This window comes from Buteo buteo, chromosome 4, assembly GCF_964188355.1.
Source record: "Buteo buteo chromosome 4, bButBut1.hap1.1, whole genome shotgun sequence".
Taxonomy (NCBI): Eukaryota; Metazoa; Chordata; class Aves; order Accipitriformes; family Accipitridae; genus Buteo; species Buteo buteo.
The window spans coordinates 55,602,523-55,625,697 of record NC_134174.1 but is presented as its reverse complement, the minus strand read 5'-3'; the positions used below and the strand labels follow the sequence as shown (position 1 = coordinate 55,625,697).

At 53.5% G+C, this 23,175-nt stretch overlaps 2 protein-coding genes and 2 long non-coding RNA genes across 5 annotated transcripts in view; 3 read left to right on the top strand and 1 right to left on the bottom strand.

The window, feature by feature from the left end:
• The first annotated feature begins 3,040 nt into the window (after window positions 1-3,040).
• Window positions 3,041-9,522, top strand: LOC142030325 (uncharacterized). Of its 2 annotated transcripts, XR_012650152.1 has the most exons (4): window positions 3,041-3,899; window positions 4,020-4,190; window positions 5,427-5,548; window positions 6,409-9,522. It is a non-coding gene; the product is annotated as an uncharacterized LOC142030325 (long non-coding RNA). The 2 variants fall into 2 exon arrangements; XR_012650151.1 differs by having other exon boundaries at window positions 3,046-4,190.
• A 499-nt stretch (window positions 9,523-10,021) lies between these two features.
• Window positions 10,022-16,971, bottom strand: INA (internexin neuronal intermediate filament protein alpha). The gene is made up of 3 exons (XM_075026297.1): window positions 15,002-16,971; window positions 11,278-11,402; window positions 10,022-10,679 (listed from the first exon to the last, which is right to left on the bottom strand). The coding sequence occupies exons 1-3, from the start codon at window positions 16,364-16,366 to the stop codon at window positions 10,406-10,408; spliced, it is 1,764 nt and encodes a 587-aa protein (XP_074882398.1). The 5' UTR covers window positions 16,367-16,971; the 3' UTR covers window positions 10,022-10,405.
• On the top strand, window positions 10,472-14,993 carry LOC142030326 (uncharacterized). The gene is made up of 5 exons (XR_012650153.1): window positions 10,472-10,594; window positions 10,673-10,760; window positions 11,376-11,598; window positions 12,219-12,363; window positions 13,565-14,993. It is a non-coding gene; the product is annotated as an uncharacterized LOC142030326 (long non-coding RNA).
• A 4,757-nt stretch (window positions 16,972-21,728) lies between the features above and the next one.
• The window catches only part of NT5C2 (5'-nucleotidase, cytosolic II), a 63,735-nt gene continuing 62,288 nt past the window's right edge, over window positions 21,729-23,175 (top strand). The window contains exon 1 of the mRNA XM_075026298.1: window positions 21,729-21,797. The gene's annotated coding sequence lies outside the window, so the exon portion shown is untranslated. The remainder of the gene's footprint in view (window positions 21,798-23,175) is intronic.

Below are 23,175 nucleotides of genomic sequence, written 5' to 3'. Positions count from 1 at the left end.
AAATATATTTGCTGGTAGTTTGGCTTATACCAAATGGTGGATTGTGCATCTCTAGTCTTAATGGAGATGAGCTGGCTGTAAGCTGGTTAAACTATGCATGAAAAAAAAAAAGTAGCACCTCTTTCTATGTGCTTGCCGTATGTAAAATAATCAGTCAGCCTGATTCTGCTGTCCTGTAAAATCTGTCAACTGATTTGACTGGCAGGAGCGTAAATCCTTTCACTTTAGCACATACCTTTCTAGCAGCTGTGAAAATGGTAGCTTTTTCCACTCTTTCTAATGTGTATTACTGCATTGTAGTGGACACCAGGGTTGAGTAATGTAATACTTGCCTGTTACTACCAGATTCACAGAGGACATTAGGTAACTTTAATTTTAACATGTTAAAATAATAGGTTTTGTGACAACTGTAATGCTTCAAATTTTGTTCTGTTTAAGATTTCCATGGTTTCTTGCGCAGCACTAAGGACCAGAGCTTTGTGTGTTATGGTCTTGCTGCATACTAGTTCATCACGTTGGGGATTCATGAAAGCTACGGTTATGCACCAGGCTCCCTCCCTTCCCTATAGTCAGTGCAGGGAAAGGGAGGAGATTCCTTTGTAAGGCGTTTCAGAGCACCTAAGTTAGCTCAAATGCACTTGCTCACTGTCAGCCTAAGAGGACTGGCATCCTTTGTCTAAAGAAAGCTTTCATGAATCCTTCCTCAGGTCTTTACAATATATGTTTAGTTTTTTCTGTGAAGATGACACCATAGGGGGAAGAAAAAAATGTCTTGTTTGAAGTAATTCTTGTGATGCTTTTAAAAAATGTAACAAAAACATTTCTAGCTACAAATTCCTATTTTACCTTTAAAGTTTGATAAAAGTAGTGTTTAAACTGCAGCAGAAAATGAGATTATTTTGTAAACACTTTGTGAGTTGTGTTGATAAGAGATTATATATTGTAACAGTAAAATAAACTTTATTTTAGCCAATTTAAAATTGAGCTCTCATATTTCCATGCCATGCTCCTTAAGTCAGCCTCAAAATTATAGCAGTTGATACTGAAACTGCTGGATGTGCTCTGGGGTTATTAGAATGACAAATTTCAATTAGGAGGTTGAATGGTGAAGGGTAGTTTGATACCAGAATTTCCATTGGAGCTGACTGTGGTATCGTTAGTTGGAGTAAAATGGAATTTCTGGGAGTTTCCTTTTAATGAGGATTTCGGTGAGAAATAGCTTAGTAAAGATGTCAGGATGATTTTTCAACACAGATACAAGAGAAATAATTCTATGTAGTTACAAGACCGCTTCTTCTGTCAATACATACATCTTTTTGTCAAAGCCACCTCTAGATTATTTTCATTCATGTTTATGGCTGCTGCTATCACGTCCCCTGTGAACTGGATCTTTCTCTGCTGCTCTGATTGTCCTGGCTTTATGCAAAGCATCTGGCTCATATACTTTATACTGCTACCTCCTGTTTCATTATCACTCGTGGTTTTGTTTTTGATGTAGAGCTCTATGCTTAAAGTTAGCAGTATAATCACGTTTTACATTGCAAATTCTCCCCTAATCCAGGCTTGAACTCCATGTCTACGGAGGGGCTTATTTGCAAAGTTTAACAGCTATATAGAAGCTGATAGTTAATTCAAATACTGCTGACTTGCATAGCCTCAAGATGACTATAGTGCCACTGGCTGTAATGTCACTGTCAGTTTCTGGGTTTTGTGGGGGTTTTTTTGTTTTGTTTTGTTTTTTTATAACAAAAGGGGTGGTCTGGATATCTTTAAACAGAGATTTTCTGTAAGGTAAATCACATACCAGCTAAGCTAAAATGCAGAAGGCCAAGACTTCCTACTTCATTCTTTCAGTGGCTTAATGAGGAGGATTGAAGATCTGTTGCCTGTGATATTTTGGTATGAATGCTTAGTGATCTTTTACTTCCATTTGCCTGCTTCTCTCCTTATTTCTTCCTCACCTGCCTTCAGAAAGCATATTTTTAGCTTCATTTCCCTGGCTGAACATCCTGCTTTCTTTCACCTTAAAGCATACCCTGAAGGCACTGATGTTTTATCCAATCTCCAGTGCCTGCAGTACCCCCTGGGGCACAGCAGTGTGCAGCGGAGGTGACCTTTGGCTATTGCCAAGGCTGATCTGTGGGCTGTGTGGTTTCCTGCATAAAGATAATCAGTTGCTTGCTTTAAAATGTGCCAATCTTCTTTCAGCTCTCCTGCTGCTGTTTTATTTCTGTTGGTCTCCTTTTAACCTTGGCTTTCCTCCAGTCACTTTTGGTCCTGATGATAGAAGAGCTTCTGTAACAACAGGCCGTCTATGGGATGGCATCTCTGCCCTCATGGGAGATGAGCCAGCTTCATGCTCTGGAAGTGAGGGAAGGTGTGCTTGGTCTTGTTCCGTATTTTACAGACACTATTGTTTCTTCACTTGATGAAATAATTCTGGTTTTATTTTCTGGTTACCTACTTAGCAGTGTCATGGCTAACACAGATCCTAATTAAATACTACTTGTACTGCAGCATAATTCTGAGTTGCTTTACAGGTCTGTTAATTCCCAGCAAGAGGAGACAGTGAGCCCTAGTGTCAGGAGTTCTTTTAAGTGCAGAATCAAGCTACAACCAAGTCATGAGCATTGAGTCATGTCGGTTACGTTCTGTCTGTTTTCTTTGTGTTTAATACAGATTTAGTGTAATAAGAAGATAAGGTTCAAGAGACTAGTGAAATGTGCAGCTGAGCCCTCTAAATGGAGGGGTACTGCAATGGCAATGTATAACTATCATTTATGTTCTGAACACCTATATTGCACCTAGCCTTGATCTGCATTGCCACCAGAATGAGCCAGGAGAACCCTTCACACTTATTTCCATAGATGTGAAACAACCAATGAGTTTTACTGAAAAATCATTCAAGCTTGTCTAATACTAGTCTGCATTTAATTTCTTTTCAGGGACTCATCAGGCATTTATGTGCAATGATTTATGTTAATGCATGTTCACTTTTCTTCAGCATGGAGTATCATTATTAAGAAATTTGTTCTGCATACAAATGGGGGGGGGGGGGGGTTCACTCCAGCAGTTGAGAATGAGCATATTAACAGGCATAGGAGTTTTTAATGTATTACATCCCTTTCTTTTAAAGGGAGATGGTCAAGTTGTCCACATGAATCTTCTAATATGCTGCATGCTCAGTAGAGTGTGCCAGCCTGAACATTTGGGTACTTTAAAATATACTTGTTCTGCTGTGATGGATACTTGCTGAGAGATAATGTTGCAAATGGTGCATTCTCATCACTTTTGCTTTTTATTTGTTTATTTCTACCTCTTTTTTTTCTGTAACCCTAACTAGTTCAGCATGAAGAAAAGCAGCAAGGTGATCATTAAGTTGAATTTTACTCATGTCATCTTTTAAGAGACTCTTGCTGAATGAGCCAATGGATATTTACATTTGCCTAGGTTTCAGAAAGTTACCATAGATACAGGTTTAATCACTGAACAGGTCAAATTTTATTGGTTTTGAGAGATAAATGGTAATCCCATCTGAAGTGAAATGCAATATTGATTGGCTGCCCTGCAGCTGGAAAATTCTTGCTGGAGCTGTATCACCATCTTTACTGGGTTTTGATTTAGTATAACAACAATATATTTGTGTCAAAGCAGCAGTGATCTGCAAAAGAAATATTTCCCGAAGTGGAAAAGAGAGCTTGTATTTTCTAATTGTGTGGTAAGATAGTCTATTTGGAAATGAAATCTTAAAATGTCTTTGTTTTCTTCCAAGGGAAACATGAACAGTAGAAAAGTCAGTGGTGAGGACTTGGCAAAGATTGAAAAAAATAGTGTGTTCCTGGGAGAGCTGGTTTGGAGCCCTTCTCATGGGGAGCTGGGAGGCAACCAGTCGTTCCAAGGTACTGCGATGTGCTCAGAGCACGCTGCTTGCAGCATGCATTTCTGTAGTTCATGGTGACAGTGGTTATGTTAAATGATGGACCAGTGTGTCCTTTCTTGCATATACCTGGAACTGAAAGGTAAGAGCTCATCAGATGAGGAGCCCAACACCCTTCACAAGAACTTCCAATCTCCTTTTTCTTCCTCACGGGACGCAGGAAAACATTTCATCTATTGGTGGCAATAAAACAGATGATTGTGTGCCACAACATACAGAACAGGAGTGTGGTGGTCTTCCTCTTCGTGAGCAGGTAAGCTGAATGCAGGGGCGCCTGCATTCTCTTTTTCAGCTCTGTCCCTGACTTGCTGTATGACCTTGAGCTGAGTTCTTCCTTCTCAGCTCTGTCCATCTAGAGCAATAATTTCTATAAAGTGCTCTTTGTGGAAACTCTAGGCCACTGCTGGGTATGTGAGGGCAGGCAATTAACAGAATATTATTGAGATCCCCTTCATGAATGCAGGTGTAACAGGACTGGTAACAGTAACTGTTACCAAAGCAACCAAGTGTGTTTCTTTTGAAGACTTCTACTTCTTTAAACGCATGATAAACATCTGGGCTGAATTCATGTTGCAGGTTGTTCCAGCTGCAAGTGGATTGATTTAGTTATCTATGGAGAAGTTCAGCCAAAAGGATTTGGCTGGTTTTAAGAAACAAGTAGTTGGTGAACAGTTTAAAAAAAAAAAATTAAAAATCTTGTTTCATTCTGGGGTGGCTTTTTGTTTTCCTTTTACAGCTTTGCCTTTTGGTTGCAAATGAGCTTACAATGAAGCTTGCCTTGGTGTTGAGGCATTCATAACCTCTGCCCTCTGAATGGGTTTTCTGGTGTTTAATAAGGGAAACTCAACCTTTCAGTCAATGGCTGTATTTCACCTATGTACCCGCTAGAGTGAAACTTGGAGTTCGGTACCTTTGAGATCTTCAGTTCTCTCGAATGTGGCTGAAGTTGAGCTGATGAGCATGAAAAATGACTGGGTGTAAAGGGGACATTCAGTCACAGTATGATCCTGTAATCCTTGCTTTCTTAAGAATCTAGCCTGAATATTTTGGCTTGCTCCAAGCATTGCCAGGCATTCTTATTCATACAGCTCTCTTTGCTAGACAAGGAATTTGCTAATGAGGTGCCTTGTGTCTGGGGCTTGGGGTTTTTTTTGTATTCCCATTGAAAATTTGCTTAAACTTAATGATGTTCTGAGCCTCAGTGCAAACTGTGTTTTTCAGTCTGACCTCAGCTTTTCCGAATGACATTTCCAAACAGCTTGTTCCTACAGACCACACTCGGGTGTGTGCATGTACGCCATCTCAGAGAATGACTACGTGTGTATCAGAGCGTTTACAAGGCTGCTCTGGGTATAGGGGAGCCAGGAGCTCGCGTCTCCTGTGCTCTCTGGAACACAGGCAGCCAGCAGCTGGCTCTCTACTCAAAGGCAAAGGAGCTGAGCTGGCCCTGCTGCAATAGGAACAGACTCTGGTACCTCTGTTGTTTCAGAACTGATGCTCATGGCCCCCCCAAGAGCTTTGCTCCCATCTACAAGCAGCAAGTGGATGTGTGCCTGGGGCTCTGGAATTGCACTCTGAAATTTTCTGTGTATTTCCCTTCGATCTAAGCAGGTATGTCTGTGTTTAGCATGAACACTGCTCCTTCTTTGTGTTACAGTGGACACAGCCAAGGTCCAACAGAGCGGTCAGTTTTGGGCAGCAGAGTGTCTTTGTGGTACATCCTGCTTTAACAAGGATATGACCATTTGTCGCAGAGTTGCAGGTTCCTCTCTGGTTTAGTCAGATTTTGGATGAAGACCCCTGCACTAGCTGTAGGAGCACATCCCCCTGTCCCCATAATTGCAGACCCCAACTCTGCAGCCCTTCTGGTTCAGCTGGAATCTGTTGGGACAGAACAGGATTGATAAGCACTCTTTTACCCCACCCCAAGCAGTGTCCTGTTTGCATGTTATGCTGCATTTGCTGAGTGATCCTTACTCCCTTATGCCTGCCAAGACTTGCATGAATGAGCTGGCATTGCTTATGCTATTTTGATATAAACTTTGCTTTAAAGTGTCAGACATTAAATCATTCAGTGTGGACATTAGATCATTCAGATGCATCTGTTTGGCTGCTGGTGTTAGGGCTCTGCGTAGGTCACTCACTGGGGGAAGAAGCTCTTCTTGAGGAGGTCCCTGCTAAGAGCTGGCAAGGAAAGAGCTGGATGGATCCAGCCAAAGGTGCTGGAAGAGACTTTGCTCTGAATTGCCTATTGATTCCTTCTTCTGAATGACAGGGTTCTTCCCCAGTCTGGAGAAGGAGATGTTTGCATTCCTGCCAAAGGAAAATGTTTGGGGTTGGGTTTTTTTTGGCTGCTTTTTCTTTGGCTTACTCTTTAATGAATTCCAGCATCTGGACAAGCATCGTTAGCAAAGCTGCTCTGTGTGCAGTGACTCTTTCTGGTTTTTAAGCAGTTTTACATCTCTGCACAGACAGTTGTTGCAGGAACCTCCAGTGGAGCTGAAGGACCTATGGTTCCAGGATCACGATGGGAACAAAGCTCCTCCATCACTGGAGCAGCAGGAGTGTGACCTAGGCCCACCTCAACTGACATGCCAGGCTGCACAGACTGTCCCATCTCACCTACATGACAACAAAACGAGCAGAGCTGGGCAGCCCCGAAGCACAGCTGCGTGGTGCATGGGCCAGCATCTTCATCCAGGGAAAAAAAAATCAAAACGGTCAGCCCTGTGGTGGGAGTTCGCACCCCTGCGTGGAAGCTGGCATTCTCCCCAGCATAAGGATGAAGGCAACGCAGCATCATGGAGAAATGGCCACTTTCTGCTTCTTCCCAAGCCGATGGTGCAGTCTGTGTCCACAGCTGCCTTTTATCTGAGAGGTTGAGGTTCTGCAGAGGTATAAATCTTTAAGCATCTGCAGTGTGACTCACTCCTTTCCTCTGGCAGCCTTGGTGTTTAACCCAGTAAGAAAGATGGGACCACAAAAGGGGATTTACTGTCCTGTTCCAGCTTAGTGCTCCACTGTGGAAGTCTTCTGGTGTGTATAAGCAGGCAGGTGAAAGGAGTCGCCCAGAATAAGATAGTGATAGAAAAGGAGGCCTGGATGGAGATAGCCGGAGGTCAGTTGTTGTTAACATGCTGAGCTGGGCCTGTCCCTCTCTGCTGTCATTGTTCTCCTAAAGTTGAGGAGGGTGTGGGCATGCGCCTCCCTTAGGGATGGAAGGGGCCGCATGTCACCACATGTTCAATGAGGAGCTCAGCCTTCTCACCCGATGGCAGCAGCCACCTGGGGCCTGCAGGAGTTGGGCAGATGGGGCTCAGTGTGCCTCAGTTGGGCATTAAGCAGTGCCTTCTCTGATCCTGCAGCCAAAATGGGCTGAGCCCCAGGAAATGCCCGGAGCGAGCTGTCCCACAGCACAGACGTTGCGGCCAGAGGCTGGATGCGGGTAGCTGGGAGGCTGCTGCAGAGCTGGGTGCAGCTCTGGCCCCCCTTGGGAGCTCTTCCCTTGCTGCACAGCACCTGTGGCTGGGCTCTGTCCTTCAGGAAAGCAGTGTGTCCTGCTCCTGCAAGGGCTCTTGCTCACTCTCAGTCCCGGGAGAGCATTTGTGGGGTTGGTCGATCACTTGCTGCCATCAGGGTAATTAAAGCTTGGCACCTCAGATCCTGTAAGATCACGGGGACGGAGCCCAGCAGAGGGGCTGTCAAAGCCAAAAGGTAATCTAAAATCCGGTCTGGTCCTTTCTATTGTATCCTAAACTCCCAAGTCCTTTCCCTGCCTGCTGCCCCTCTACCACCTCTAGAGCTTAACGCCATGAGAAAGCACCAAAATGCTGCAGAGCTCCAGAAATGCAGGAAATCTCTGGAGCCAGCCCTTGCAAAGCCCTTTTGTTTTCCAAAACAGTGCCTTGTCCTCCCCCTGGCTCCTTTGCCCTCCTCCACAACTGCAGCCCCTTCACACTGGTATCACCAAAGCAAAATTCTCAGCTTTGTTGCTAGCATCCAGCCAGCTGAGCAAGCAGGAATCCTGATGGAGGCTTCTGCTGAGAATAAAAGACAGGTCAGGCTGCTTATACTCAAGGGACAGAAAGCAAGCGGTGCTGGAGGGTATTTGAGGTTCAGAATATATTTCATTAGCTGCACAGCCACATCTGCCTTTTATTCGCCCTATGATTTGGGAGAAATGCTGTGTGTTTGCATTTCCTAACCGACAGCTGAGCCAGAAGATATTTGGAGGTTGGTTGGTCCTGGACTTAACTCTGCAGGTACTGGCCCCCCCACGCTCTGCCTGGGCGCCCCAGGTTGCTCTGCACTGTTTTGCTGGGGACTGTTGGTGGGATGTGCTGCCCCAGCCATGCCCTGAACCTCCTCCCCTGCCTCCAAAAGGTGCACCTCGCTTCGCCTGCCTGCAGGGCTGCCCTCCCTGGGGCTGCGTTACCCCACGGTGAGTGGCCTTGTCAGGGCATCGTCCCCGAGGTTATCGGTGTAGCAGGGTCAAGGGAAGCAGCCGCGCTGCTCCTGGCCTGCAGTGCTAGTGGAGAAGCCTGTGACTGTCACACCGTGTCTGTAGGGCTCTGGTGCAGATCACCATGACGTGGCATGACAAGGCAGGAATGGGAAAGTGATAGGACAGTATGCTGCTGGCAGGGCCACGCAGCGGGAAGACTGCCCGTGCTCTTTCTGTGCCCCGCTGCCCTCCCACATGCCCCTCTACAGGCACATCTGAGGCAGAACATGGGCATCTTCCGAATATAAGCCAGTGCTAGTCACGCCAGCGCTGCAGGCACCTTTGACTGCTGGGTCTATTTGGGAGGTGGGTGCACCCTCACTTCTTCCATCTGCTATTGTGTAAATCACTTTATCTTCACTTGTGAAGGCAAACAAAGAGGCTATTTTTAACCCCTGAGCATGCAGGCAGGGTGGAGGAGAAATGGCAGGTATCTTGGGACCAAACTGTCAGGGGTGTGATGCAAATCAAAGCCTCTGAGTCCGTTTTCAGGGCAAATGAGGGTGCGTTCGGCCATGGGAGACCTTGCTCCCTTGGCCAGCCAGCTATGAACTCTTCTACAAAACAGGGCCACCGCAACAGGCACCTGGGGGTGAGACCCAGGCATGCCCCACTGCCATCGGTGGGACCAGCCTTGCCTTGCAGCCCCAGCAGCAAAGTTGGGTGGCCACATCCCAACACCAAGCTCTTTGCAGGGGACCGGAGGGACTGCTGGGGACTGAACCAGGTATGGGCCAGACACTGATGTGTGCTCCCAAGGTGAAGCAGCAGCAAAGACGACAAAACAGCTCGGTTTTGATCCACATAACTACTTCTTTCTTTTTAATTATTAACTTGTGCCTTACAATAGAAGAGGAAAGAGTGCAAGCAAACGATTTGCTGGTTCCAGGAACTACTCTGGCATTACCGCGAGGGCAGTAAGGTCTTGTGATGATAACCTTGCCAGTGCACTGACACGCAACACACGCACACGCAGAGTCTCCGGCTCTTGCAAAAGCGATCGCTGGCAATTTTAAGGCATTGAAGGAAACCTATGGTTGTAAATCCTATATCAAATTTGGCACACGTTGGAACAGTTAGAGCGGAGACGAGGATGCTTTGCAGGCTGGTGTTCGGGAGTCCTGCAGCTTCCCAGTGCTGGCTGGGGCACGATGCTAATGTGAGTGCAGGGTTTTCGTGTGACGACTGTGCAGCCAAACAAGGGGCCCTGCAGACCCTGACATTTCGGAGCCAGCGACACCAGAGAAGGCACTGTGCCTGGCGGTGTGGTGGTGCCTTCACCTCCGATGCACTGGTTCCTTCCCCTGCGTCTGCTGCTAGCAAACCCCACATGCCTGGCTGGACTAACACTGCCGAAAACCAGACAGAGTTGTCAGGACAAAAAAAAAATAAATGTTCCTTATAGTTTAAAATGTAAGTGGCTCATAGACCAGATGTCAGGTGTAGTTACAGTCCAGTATGGCTATTTCTGTGCTTCTGGGATTAAAAGTGGATGGCTACGGCTTGAGGAGCAGGGAAGAGTTAGCTATATGTGGATTTGGATAGTAGATGAAGGTGTGTAGCCTTGAAACTAGTTATAGTAAACACGTTGTTTTCCTTGCCCCCCCTCCTTGGAGAGCCAGCTGCGCAGCCGGCCCAGCCGGCTCCCCCTCGCCCACCACGGGAGGAGGGAGGGAGGGATGGTGGGTGCTACGAGTCCACTGTGCCACCACAACAATGACCAACATGCATCTAGCTACCTGCCCGTGCCTCTTCCCCATTTAAAAGGGAGCAGTGTGCCAAGCTCGGCCTCTGCGTGGCGGGACCCGCGAGGAAGCCGGCCCCGGGTGAGTGTTCCCAGGGAGTTACGTGTTCCTAAGGGGGGCTTCCTGCGAGCCCAGCGTGGCTTTGTGCCTGGAGGGGCAATTTAAAGGCCGAGTGGAGACTGTTCCCTCCCAAATGCAAAATGAAGGGGGTCCTGACGGTTACATTTTTGCATTCGCAACAATTCCTTCATGCAGGTTTAATCTCCCTCTTTTCTTGGCAGAGGTTATGGTCCCCTCAATCATCTCAGCCCTGCTGCATGATATTTTAGAGGTCACCTTAATAACCTCTCCTTGTTCCTCCTCCTTGAAGGACAGAGTAGAGGAACTAAAGCCTCTTGGCTGGAAGGAGTAAGTAGGGTTGGGGAGGGGATTGAGCGCTGAAACACCGACGCTTCCCATGCTGAAGAGGTTCTCCTCTCCCTCCAGCAGCTTCCTGCAAGCACATCACAAGGGAAGAAGTTAGTCTGAAGTTAGTCTGAGGACATCTCACGTGAAACATCTGCAAAGCTTGAAGGTACGCTGTGACCTGCGAGAAAGTCCCGAGTACTCCAGTCCATCACCCCAGCCTGTGGTGAACACTGGCTTAGGTCCCACTGCACGATGAGACTGATTCAAAATCATATACTTTGGTCAATCATTTTTGGACCACTTGCAATATGGGGTACATGAGACCAGCTCCCTCCAGAAATGCCAGGAAAATAAAACCCTGAACCAGAGGGACTCTGCCTTTTGCATCTACTTTGACTTTGCAAGAGAGACAAGCTTTCTACCCCAACAGTCCCCATTAGAAAACACTGCTTCTGTGATGGCTGGGGGCATTCATGGCTGCTAGATTGAGGCATGACAGGGACCTATGGCTGCTCCCCAGGCAGAAGCACGGCAGGTCCAGGCAGGGGAGATGAGTAACATGATGGTGTTGCTCCTTGAGTGTGCACCGATATTTTCCAGGCCCTTAAAATATCCCAGCCTGGTGGGGTCAGGAGATTGGGCTTGGGAAGTGGCCAGGCAGAGCAGGGTCAGAGCAGCCTTACCTGTAGGCAGCTATCTCGATATCAAGGGCCATCTTGACATTAAGCAGGTCTTGGTACTCCCTCAAGTGCCGAGCCATCTCGTTTTTGGTGTTTCGCAGGTCGTCCTCCAGCTGCCCGATGGTGTCCTGCAAAGGCAAGGGTGCTCAGGGCCGTGTTTCAGAGCAGGAACCTTTCCCACCGCTTTTCTGCTCTGCCCATCACAGAGACAGGGAAGCGGCAATGGGCAGTTGGTCCGTGATGGCGCATCCCACCAGGAGCTTGGGACCAAGAAATCTCCTGTTAACAGGGATGAAGAAGCAGGCAGTGCACCAGCCATGGCTTGTGAGTGTGCATGGTGGTGGGTTTTAAACCTTGATAGATTTATATAGTTTCCCATCTGCAGCAGGGTCTGTGAGATGGGGGGGGCACACAGTGGTGGAGCCCGAGTCCCGTGGGGGGCGAGGCACAATGCTACGGAGGGAAGGGAAGAGCTGCTGGGGAGGGACAGGAAGTTTTGGGCTTAAACATCATCAAAGCAGGGGCAGTGGCTTAGCGGGACAAGCAAGAGCACCCAGCACTGCAGCAGCCCACGGCTGGAGCAGGTGCTTGGAGAAGGGCTGCAGTCTGCACTGGGACACGGGTCCAGGTGGTGGAAGGAGAGGTGGTGTTGCCAGGGTAGGAGGGAAGAGCTGGCGCCAGGAGGGGAAGTCTGACACCTTCTCCAGAAAATGCCTCAGGGCCCCAGGATGACACAGGGATCTGGGGCGGTTACAGAGTCAGGGGCCTGCCCTGTAAGAGCCAGGGTGCTGAGATGGACAACGATGTCCTTCTAGCATCCTTCCCATCAGCTTTGCCCTGCCATGGCTGCTACATCCAGTTCTACCTGCGATGTGGAAAAGTCCAAGGCCAGATTTCCTGCTAACAAAGGGGACTCATCTTTTTTTCTATTTTTTTTTTGTCAGAAAACAAGTAGCCTGGTTTTCTCACACGTGCATCCAGGTATCTAAGCAGCAGCCCACTTCTATAGGGATCTTCCCAATCAGATGGTTTCCCGCTGTCAGCTGCCCCACTATGCCACTGGAGGAGCGTGATTTGGAGCAAGAATGAGTAAGCAGTTTGCATTTAAGTGACAGTGCAGCCCTGCCTGCAAAGCCCACCAACAGTCACTGCCAACATCTGCTCTCCCGCACCCCCCTCCCACAGCTGGGCCTTTGCAATCGCTTCCAGCTCCTCTGTTCCAGCGAACGAGCTTTGTCCTGCCACATCATCCCCATCTCATCCCTGTCCTCATTCCCATCTTGTCCCCTCCTTCGTGTCCTGCATAACCTTCCTTGTGCACAGTGCAGAGACAGCCACGAGACGTGGAGCTACCCAAGGAGCAGGGAGCTGCGCTGAGCCTGACGCAGCGAGCCCACTCTGAGCCCCTGGGAGAAGCAGCGCCAGCCCATCCTGAATGTAGCACAGGGCATCTCACAGCCAAGTTAGCTGAACACATCCCACGCTGTGGGACATTTATGGGCTATCCTTGGGGTCTCTGCCTTGTCCTGTGCTGCCCTGACCACCTCCCACAGCAAGAGAGCTGCATGGAGCTGTGCCTCTGAGGTGGAACTGGGCAATGGGAGAGGGTTCAAGGAGACCATGGGGGCACCAACTGAAAAGCCCCAGGATGTGCATGGATGCCACTGCAGTACAGATTAAAATCTCTGCTCTGATGCAGCCAGACTGCTGCTGCACCGAGCCATGACAGGAGGGAGAGATTTGGGGTGAGCCTACCCCGGGACAGCCTCACTCTTGCTGCTCTGACTCTCCGTGCCTTCAGCCCCCTTCCCTCTGCCTGCAGTCTGCATGAACAAAATGCTCTTTAAAAATGGGTTATCCTTGTTATTCCCCTGTCTGTACCTCTCTTCCACACCCCAGCTCCACCAGCTGGTTGAATGAAACCCCCTCCCCACATCACTGCAAACCTGTTCCCTAACAGAAAGCTCTCGCATATTGGTTTGGATTTGACTGGATAGCCTACAAATACAAAGATATGCCCCTGCTTTAGCAGTCCATAGGAACATTTTAAAAGCTCAAACAATAGGAATATTCTCTTTTAAGACAGACTTCCATCCTTTCCCACTGGTTGCAGACAGGGAAATTATTTACCTGCTACACATGCATATTGCTGAAAAGACTCCTAAGTATTACCACAGTTAAAGCAGATCCTGAGGGTCATGTAGGAAAATGCTGCTGTGCTGTCACTAAAGCAATTTCAATTATGGTGCTGTTTAATCCAGTTGCATTTTTTTTTTTTCCCATTTCATAGGCTGTTCCTGGAATCCCTCTTTTTACATGGCATGAAGACTATTTAAGAAGATTACTGTGTGTAATCCTTTCACCCACTACAGGAAATATTGTATATTGCCTATTTCCACAATATTTGTTGAAGACCACCTCAACTATTCAGGAAGATTGCAAGCAGCTTGGAGCTGCAGTCATGAATTGTAGAGAGCCTTGCAAAATTCGGCCTTGAAAATGACAAGGCATTACTTGGATATGAAATAACAACATCCTTCAGGTATGACGTAACGCAGTTGTTTCACTATTGAGAAGGAAAGAGCCTGATTTAGAAACCACAGATCATTTAATAGCCTTGTAATAGAACAATCTCAGGATTTATTTTATTATAAATCATGAACATATCCCTGTAGCAAGAAAATGTGGTAATACTGCAGTAATGGCATAAGAGGTATGGAGCGCTCAGTGTCTGCCCCATGTGAGTTTCTCCACAGACATAAGAAATGCTGGGATCTGGCCGCAGATTCAGCCTTAACATTTGCAGAGCTCCGCTTTCTGCAGTGCAGGTGCCAAGAGCCAGGCCACAGGGCGAGGGGCCAAGCCTGGGCAGACGGCTTCGAGGAATTACCCACAACGACGGGGAACGTGTGGTCAATTTTGGAGCTGACCCTTAAGGGACAGGGCAGGGACGGGGCGATGCCCCACACAGGGCTGCCGTGTGCAGGGACGTCCCCTGCGGAAAGGGGGTGTTGGAGGGAGTGTCGTGGCCCTGCCTGTCCCCCCAAAACCTGCCCTCTGGGGTCCTGCCTATGGATAAAGGGTGAAGGCAGCAGGTGATGCCCTGGTGAAGCAGGATCTGTTGTGCAGGGCAGAGAGGCCCTAAGCCAGCACGGGAGGAAGGCTGCAAGGGATGCCTGGTGCTGCGCAGTGCTGCGGGGGACACTGCCCCTGGGTGGGTGGGTGCTGTATAGTGCTGGCGGCTGGAGCGGGGGGGGGGGGGTGTTGCACGCAGTGCAGCACAGCACGGGATAGAGTGGGCGCCGGGTGCTGCACGGTGCAGGGGGGGACACACGACACCGCATTGGGCCGAGGTGTCCAGCGCTGCCCAGAACCGCGGGAGGGGCTGCTGCAGAGGATGGAGCTGCGCTGCGGGATACTGCATGCAGTAGAGATGCTCGGGGCTGCCCAGGACCAAGGGGAGGGGGAGCGCTGGGTCGGAGGCGGCGGTGGCGGGGAGGCGCTGGGTGCCGCAGAGCGCCGGGGGGATTGCGTGGGATGAAGAGGCCCGGTGCCACGCGGTGCCGGGCGAGCGGGAGGGATGGAGGTGCCGAGCGCTGGGGCGAGACCGCACGGGAGGAGGATGCTGGGTGCCGCAGGGGCACGGCCAGCGCGGGGAGGGGACGGTTCCCGGGGACGGTTCCCGGGGACGGTTCCCGGGGACGGTTCCCGGCGCCGCCCGGCTCACCTGCAGGCCGGCGGCCTCGGCGCTGTGCCGCTCCTCCAGCTCCTGCAGCTGCCTCTCCAGGGACTGGTGGGCGCCGCGCAGGCTCTCCATCTCGACCAGGCGGGCCTGCAGCTGGCGGCGGCACTCGCCGGCCTCCCGGCGGCTGGCCCGCACGGCCTCCTGGCTGCGGGCCGCCCGCTCGTGGAGGCGGGCGCAGCGGGCGCGGTACCAGTCCTCGGCCGCCTGCAGGTTGCGGGCCGCCAGCGCCTCGTACTGGGCGCGCAGCTCCCGCAGCGCCGCCGCCAGGTCGGGCCGCCCCGCCGGGCCGGGGGCCGGGGCGGCGGGCGCGGCGGCGCGGAGCGCGGCGCCCAGCTGGGCCAGCTGCTCGGCGTGGGCGCTGCGCAGCGCCGCCAGCTCCTCCCGCAGCGCCGCCGCCCGCCGCTCCAGGTCGGCGCGGGCGCGGGCGGCCCCCTCGGCCGCCTGCTGCCGGGAGCGCAGGGCCTGCTCCGCCTCGGCGCGGCCCCGCGCCTCCTCCTCGCAGCGCGCCCGCAGCCGCTGCGTCTCCTCGGCCAGGCGCGCCCGCTCCAGCGCCGCCTGCGCCCGCTCCCCGTGCGCCTCCTCCAGGCGGGCGCGCAGGGCGCGCAGCTCCCCGCCCAGCAGCTGGCCCAGCCGGCGCGGCTCGGCCGAGCGCTGCCGCAGCGCCGCCAGCTCGGCCGCCAGCGCCCGGTTCCGCTCCTCCAGCGCCCGCACCCGGTCGATGTAGCCGGCGAAGCGCTCGTTCAGGCCCTGCAGCTGCTCCTTCTCGCTGCCCCGCGCCCGCCGCGGCTCGGCGCTGCGCTCCCGCCCCGGGCGCGGCTCCGCGCCCGGGCGCGCCCGCCGGCCCGCCGCCCCCTCGGGCCGCCGCGGGGCCTCCGCGAAGAGGTGGCGGTAGGAGGCGGCCAGCGCCGCCGGCTCCGCGCTGTAGCTCATGGCGGCCGAGCAGGACCGGCGGCGGCGGCGGCGGCGCTTATGTACGGCGGGGCGGGGCGCGGCGCGGTGCGGAGCGGGGCGCGGGGCGGGGCGCTCCGGCGGGGAGGGGGCGCAGGGCGGTGCGGTGCGGTGCGCGGTGCGGGGCGCGGTGCGGGGCGCGGAGCGTCCCCGGGGCCGCCGCGGTAAGAGGCGGCGGGAGCTGTCCGTGCGCCGCGGTGCTGAAGGGCCGTGGCGGCGGGCGGGGCACGGTGCGGGACAGATGGACGCATGTGTGTAGGGATGGACGGACACAGGCACACGGACGCGGAAGGAGGACACAGACGTACGCGGGCAGACGGACAAGGTCACACCAAAGAGACAGACGGACGCACGGGCACGCGAAAAGCGACAAGCGCGTTCACAGCAAGGCGCACGCATGCACACGCTGAGAGCCAGACAGACAAAGGGACAGGCGGACGCGCAGAGAGACACGCAGATGCACACGCAGATGCACAGGCAAGGAGAGGCAGAAACACAGAAGGAGGCAGGCAGAAACGGGCCAAAAAGGCAGGCAGACGCGCAGGCAGACGCACGCACGCACACGTATCACCCCTGCTGGGGTGTCCCCACCGTGCTGGGCTCAGGGGAACCTGTTCTGTGCGCCCGTGCCTGGGGTGAAGGTGTCCCCGGGGATTGCTCCCAGCCCCTCTCCTCCAGTGGGAACTGGGGTGCCTGCGGCAGCGTGGGGTGGTCTCCACAGGATGGGGCAGCAGGCGGTTGGAGTGCAGGGAGGGTGCAGAGGGGGGGACGTGCCTGGAGGAGGGGGTGCCCAGGACAGAGACTCATCGCCGGTCCAGCCATGCTGCAGGGGACAGTCGGGGGAGGATTTTGCCTTTGCGTTTTTTGCCAGGAACTGAAAGAGCTGCTTCAGTTTCTCTCCTGTCCATGCAAGTGGGCTGGGTCTTCCCACTGGCAGGGGTTTGCTGGGAGTACCCAGGGGCGCAGAGCTGATGGGAAGGGGGATGCACACACCCCACCTCCAGGCCAAGCACCCTGCCCGGGAACATGGCAGCCCAGGGCAGGACCTGCCAAGAGACCAGTGGGAAGTGTCTGATCTCTGGGAGCAGCAGCACAAAACATAGCTGTGGGATGGAAAAACAGCTTAAAATAACTGTGATCCAGGTGTGAGGAATGCAGTGAAATGCGCAACCCGATCCTGTCTCCTGCTGTACATCTCTGTGCCACTGAGATCTGCCCTGATGCCCAGTTCCTGTACTCCACTTGTCCCTGTTTCTCCTCACAGGTGACCAGGGGACAGCATGAGGGAGGTTCAGCAGATGAGTAGGAAGGACAAGCAAGCCAGGGCTGGCACTGGAGAGAGCAGTGACTTCCAAAAGAGCTGTTGCTGTTTCAAAGGGACCAGCCAAGTGGGGAGAGATGGTGCTGGGATTCACATCTCCTTGGAATCAGAAGTTAATCATAACAGTGGCTACGGAGGAGGCCCTACAAGCATGGAAGCAACCCTGGCTGGAGTGCACAGGAGCCCCCGTCCCTGGAGCTGTGCTTAGAAGGGCATTGCCTGGGGCAGAAACCCCACAGGGAAAACATCCCTTTCACTTGGGAGCGAGGCGAGCCCAGCCCAATGTGGAGCACTGCGCTGCTGCGGCAGCAGGCTGATTCTGGGTCTACAGCCAGGGATTGGTGATAGGATCAACACACACATGTAGACACCCTGCCTTAGCCACATATATCTGTCCCATAGGGCATAGGAGGAATGGGGAGTGTCGGTCAGTGGAGGCAAAGGAAAGACAAGTGGAGAAAAGGAAAGAGACAGGAGCTATGCAGACACTTGGGTGAGAGACCTGGCTTGTGCCTTGATTTTCTAGGACTCAAATCTGCTCACAGGTAGTTTTCCTGGCAGGACTGTTTTTCTGAAGCCCATTTTAGGTCAGTGACAGTGAGGCTACAACACTTGGATTGTCCGAGTAGCTTAGGTTTTGGTGGCAGAGCAGGCCGGGCAGACAGCCTCACCGCCGGCTGGGGGCTGCCAGCCGTCCTGGCCCTCAGCGCGATGTCTGGCCTGGGCTGCCTGGCTCACACTGCTAATGCAGAAATCCTCTCCTCGGTCTGGTTTTTTTTCAGGTCTTTCACATAGTCCTCACACACAAGTACATTTTACCACTTCCTTGACATTTTTTGCTTTGCATTACAATATCCTAAGTCAGGTTTCTGCTACTGGGAGTAACTGATCAGATAATTGAGAAGTTTCCAGCTCTGCTTAGTTATGTGTATGGCATTGTTTTGATGACTTTGCTCTGATGCTTATTACTGATGATAGAGGCTTCTGTGGTTCTCTTTTGTCTTGGAAAAGTGGAGCACAGCTTATCCTGGCCTCCTCACTTGTGCTGTTTTAGCACTGCCATACCTATGTAGTGTAACAGCGGAATTAGGAGTGTCACGGTCTCCTCCAGCAGAAGAAATGCAAGGGTCTCTGCACGGACTGCTGACATTCATGGTAAAGACCCTTTGCCTCCCAATGGGTTGAGGTGTTCTGGAGTCTTTCTACACAGAGGGAAGGATCGTAACTGCTGGGACCTTGTAGCTGAATGAGCACAAGGAGTTGGAGTCAATAGATGATAAATAAATGATAGTAAGCGCTGCTGTCCTGCAGAACAAGCTGCTTCTTACAGAGGAGTAAAAGGTGGCCGAGACCTTGGGATTCCACCTCAGCATGAGCTGCCAGTTCTGGGGGTGCTCCTATGTTCCACGCAGCTGCAGCAGGACACCCATCCCAGGTGGTTGGCACCCAAATGCAATTCCCTTGTGAGTCCCTTGAGCCCTGACCCAGCTCTCGGGGGCTGACTTGGCCAACAAACCTGGGAGCTGTACAGGCTTCCCAGTGCGAGGGAGAACTGCAGTGTGGCCACATCCTGGAGAAGGAGCCATGTCCCAGCAGACCGGAAGGAAGTCCTTGAAAGACCCAGACCCAAATCCCCCAAATTCCATTCCATTCCATTCCATTCCATTCCGTTCCATTCAATTCTAAGGCTGGAGGCTGGAGACAAGCTGAACACCAGCGTGTCAGACCTGAAATGAGATGGCAAGCTGGAAGTGGGCACAAACTGAAACCAGGGCAGTGCCTGGGCTGTGTTTGGCCTCAGGAAACCTTGACACCTGAGTAACACATGGATCTCTGTTGGGACACACACACTTGGCATCAGGGCGAACTTTCTAAGGCTAGAAAACAGACAGAAAACCAAAGAGAAAGAGTCCCATGACTAAGAATTGTACAGTACTGAAACCCGCTGTGTTGTATTAGGGATTAAATTGCCCAAGGCTACTCCATACTTCCCGGTTGCTTAAAAAAAACAAGTCTTGCATGTGAAACAGCATGAGGACTCCTTAAAACGCCACAATCCTCCCCGCACAGCTGCTGCCTGCTGACGGGGCTCGTTAAACAATTTATCTCCTGAGCTGCAATCTGCCTGGGCTTGTGATTCAGAGGAAAAACCTGTCCTCTGTGCTGTGCACACAGAGTGATGGGATGCACACCTTCCCGCTGGTTTCCAGCACAGTCCATTAAACTAATGCTCTGGGTAGGTGTTTCACCACCCAGCTTCACCACAGCAGCCGCATGAGAGGGAAATGCTTCCTGGCGGTGGGAAAAAGGCAGATCCAAGTGTATCCCAGGAGGCTGCTGCCAGATGTCCCATAACACAGGCGGGTCTGACCCCCTGCGGGAGGGAGAGCTCTGTAGGTAAGGGTAACAAAATCAGGGAGAAAACATATGTAAGTGATAAACACATATGTAAGAAAGAAGGATGTATTTGCTGAATTGCACACACACAAAAACACTAGTAAAAATAGGAAAATGGCCATACTGGGTCATTCTAACTCAGGAGTTTTTTTCTGACAGAGGCAGATTATGCTTCCCCGGTATAACTTCTCTGGTTGTGGCTGTTTGCAGCTCTGGGGCTCCCCAGGGAGCAGCCACATCCCTGTGTTTGCTGGCCCTTATCTAATCAGTGCAAGTTCATGTCCTGGATGCCACCATGCTCTGTAATCCACAGTTTGATAATGTGCTGTATGAAAAAACATCACCTTTGTTTGCACTTCAGAGTCGCTGCCAGCTAATTTCATTCCATGACCCTGGCTTGTGGGACACGGTGGAAGAGCTGGGACACAGTTCCTTCCCACCCACCTCCCCGTGCAGGATTTTGCAGACCTCAGTCTCTTTCCTAGGCTGAAGGATTTTCATCTGTTTAATTTCCCTTCATGCTTTTACTCAACCTCGTTGGCCTCAGTGCATCTCCTGGGCATGTGTGTTGGAAAGACGCGCAGACACACAGACAGGCAGACAGACAGACGCGCACTCCAGGATGGGCCCTGCCATGAGGATGTGTGGAAATGAGCTCCCAAATACAGGTGGACGCATCTCCAAGTGAAACCCCTCATTGGATGCCTGGTGCAGGTGCCATGAGATGTCCCAGGGCGTTGGGAGGTGCAGGCTGAGCGTCCCAGGCAGGTACCGACGCCCTGCCATGGGCTCGGTGCCGAAAACCGGCTTTGCTTTAGCCAGAACTAATAGCACGTGTTAAAGGCTGGTGCCGTTGGGTGCTTCCCCTTGGCGAGGCGGTGGAGCAAGTCTGCCAGAGCCCAGAGAGCCACGATGGGCCAAGCGTGCCCGAGTCAGCAAAACCCTGCCCGGCGGCGTGCCCCTGTGCCACGGAGGGTGGTGGCAGTGCCTTATCGCACAGAGAGGGCGGTAGGGAAAGCTGAGGGGGAGCATCCTTGGGGAGATAAAGGAAGAACTGTGGTGGCGGGGCTGGAAAAGCCGCTGCTGGAGGAGGGGAGGCATCCTGGGCCTCCGGCTGCCACCCAAGGCACGGGAAGGGAGACCGGACCTGGGTGCCAGCGGTTTGGCAGAGCCCCATGGGCCCAGCATGAGCTGGGGCAGGTGGGTGGCTGCCGTCACCCTTGTTGCTGTTGGGGACCACCCCGAGGTGCCCAGGACCCTGCTGGGGCTGTGGCCTTTTCCAGGCCACCAGGGTCAGGAAAAACAGGCAAAAAAAGAGAGGCTTGTTTTGCCGGGGAGGTTTTTTTTTGTCTGGCACATTTTGTGGCGGTGCCGGCCATGGGTGGTACAACTGGGAATGGACCAGGGGGTAGTTTTTGCTCTGCACAACCATTCCCTGAGCCTTTCCAGCCCGGACCACCATGCCCGCAGGTGTGACAGACCCGGGCCTGTGCTCACTGGTGGCAGTGGACCCTTGCTTGGGGTGGGCAGGCAGGACCCCCCTCCTCTGGCCACTGTGGCCAGTGTCCCCCAAGCCCCCGAGCCACCCGCAGCCGCTCCCCGGGACCTCCTCGCCACCCTTCCCACAGCGGATGGGGCGCACCCCGGCCCCCCTCACCCCAGCCTGCGCTGCAGACACACTACCCCCCCCCCCCAAATCAATAATTAATCGCGTTATTTTAACAGAAGCTGTGGCTCCTTCAGCCTTGGTGGCACGCGACACTGAGGCCGACTGAGAGAACTGTGGGGGCTCAGGCAGGCCGGGGGGGGGGTGCAGGGCCAGGGGGGTGCAGGGCCGGGGGTGCAGCCCCAGAGATTTTGGCCGGAGCGATCCCAGGCCCTGGCGGGGGGGGGTGGAGGGGCGGCTGTTGGGGGGAGGCCGTGCGGCTGTTCCTCGGGTTGGCACATTGCCGCCGCTCCCTGCCGCCGCTGCTCTACGGCTGAGCGCCGGGCTCGCACACTCTCCCCGGTCCCTGCCGCCGGGAGGGGCGGGGCGCGGGGCGCGCCTGCGCAATGCAGCCGCCTGGGCGCTGCGGCAGTTGTGCGGGGTAGTTCTTCCGAGCGCGGCAGGAGGTGAGAGCGGCCCGGGCGCGCGGGGGCAGTGCGCGCGTGCGGGTGCGCGTGCGCGCGCCGGGGACCGTTGGGGGGTGGTGGTGTGGTTGGGGGGGGTGGGGGGGGGCGGCGGCGGCGGGGAGCGCCCCCTCCCCGCTCCCGTCAGGCGCGCACCCCGCGGAGGGGGGTGGGGGGCGTCTGTCCGCCGTGGCGGCCGGGGCTGAGGAGGGGAGGGGCAGGGAGTGGAGCGCGGGTGCCCGCCGGCGGCATTTCCCCTTCTGCCGGTGAGGGGATCCCCTCGGAGGCAGCGCCCGCCGGCTCCGCCGCTTCCCCGGGGCCCGGCTGACCCCCTTCCCCTGCCCGGCCGCCGTGCCCCGGGAGCCCCTGTTGCCTCCCCATCCCGTCCCAAGCAGGGCGGCCGCCGGGTTCCCTCAGCCCATGCCGTACGGGCCCCCTCTCCCGTCCCCGGGGCGGGGTGAACCCCCCGAGCCCTTCCCGTCCCCACCGGCCCCCGAGCTGCTCCCTCCCAGCCGTAGGCTTGCCCCGGCCCGGTGGCCGGCGGGGTGCGCCCCGGAGCTGCCCCCCTCTCCCCGGGGCAGGGTGGCTGTTCGCCTGCCGCCCCGGCGCGGGGAGCGCTCTCCCGCCTCTTCGCCGTCCGTCCGAGGCGCGGCGTGAGGAGAAGGAACCCTCGGGAAGGCGTTTCTGAGGTTTGGGGCCAGCACCCACCCGGCGTGTTCTTTTCCGCCTTCCGTCCCACGTGGACGTGGAGGGGTCCCGGCGGCACCTCCCAGCCCGCAGCTTCCCCCCCCGGGGTAGCCGCCAGCCCGGCTGGGGAGGTGGTTAGAGGCGATCCTCTTCGCTGAGGAAAGCAAGCCCGATCCCGGTGCTGGGCAGAACGCTTCCCGGACAGCCTTGCATCAGGGCGAGGAGGGTTCATTGTCACTGCTCTGTTGCGTTTGAGTGGCTCTTGGCAATCCGGCCGCGTCAGGCTTGAGCTGATAACCTAAAGCCAGGAGCGAGGCACCGAATAAATAAATAAATAAGGACAACGCAAAACTGCTTTGCTTGCATTTTGCTTATGCTTTTTTTTTTTTTTAATCCCTCCTTTTGTGCCAAAAATAATGTTGCAAAATATATGGCGGAAACAAACCTGCACTGGTTTCTGATAGACTAGATGACTTAATAGGGCAGTACTGTTTCTTGTAGCACAGGCAGTTTTAAAAATTCCTGGAACCACTGAGATTATGAAACCCTCAAGTTTATTCCCTTGCTAGTGTTTCTAAAGGCTGCCAAGCTGGATACCAAGGATCCTCTCTGACGTGGTCTTGAGAACATTCCTCCCAAGGCATAATCACTCATGTTTTAAAAGATTTTTTTTTAGCTCTGGAAGATTTACCAT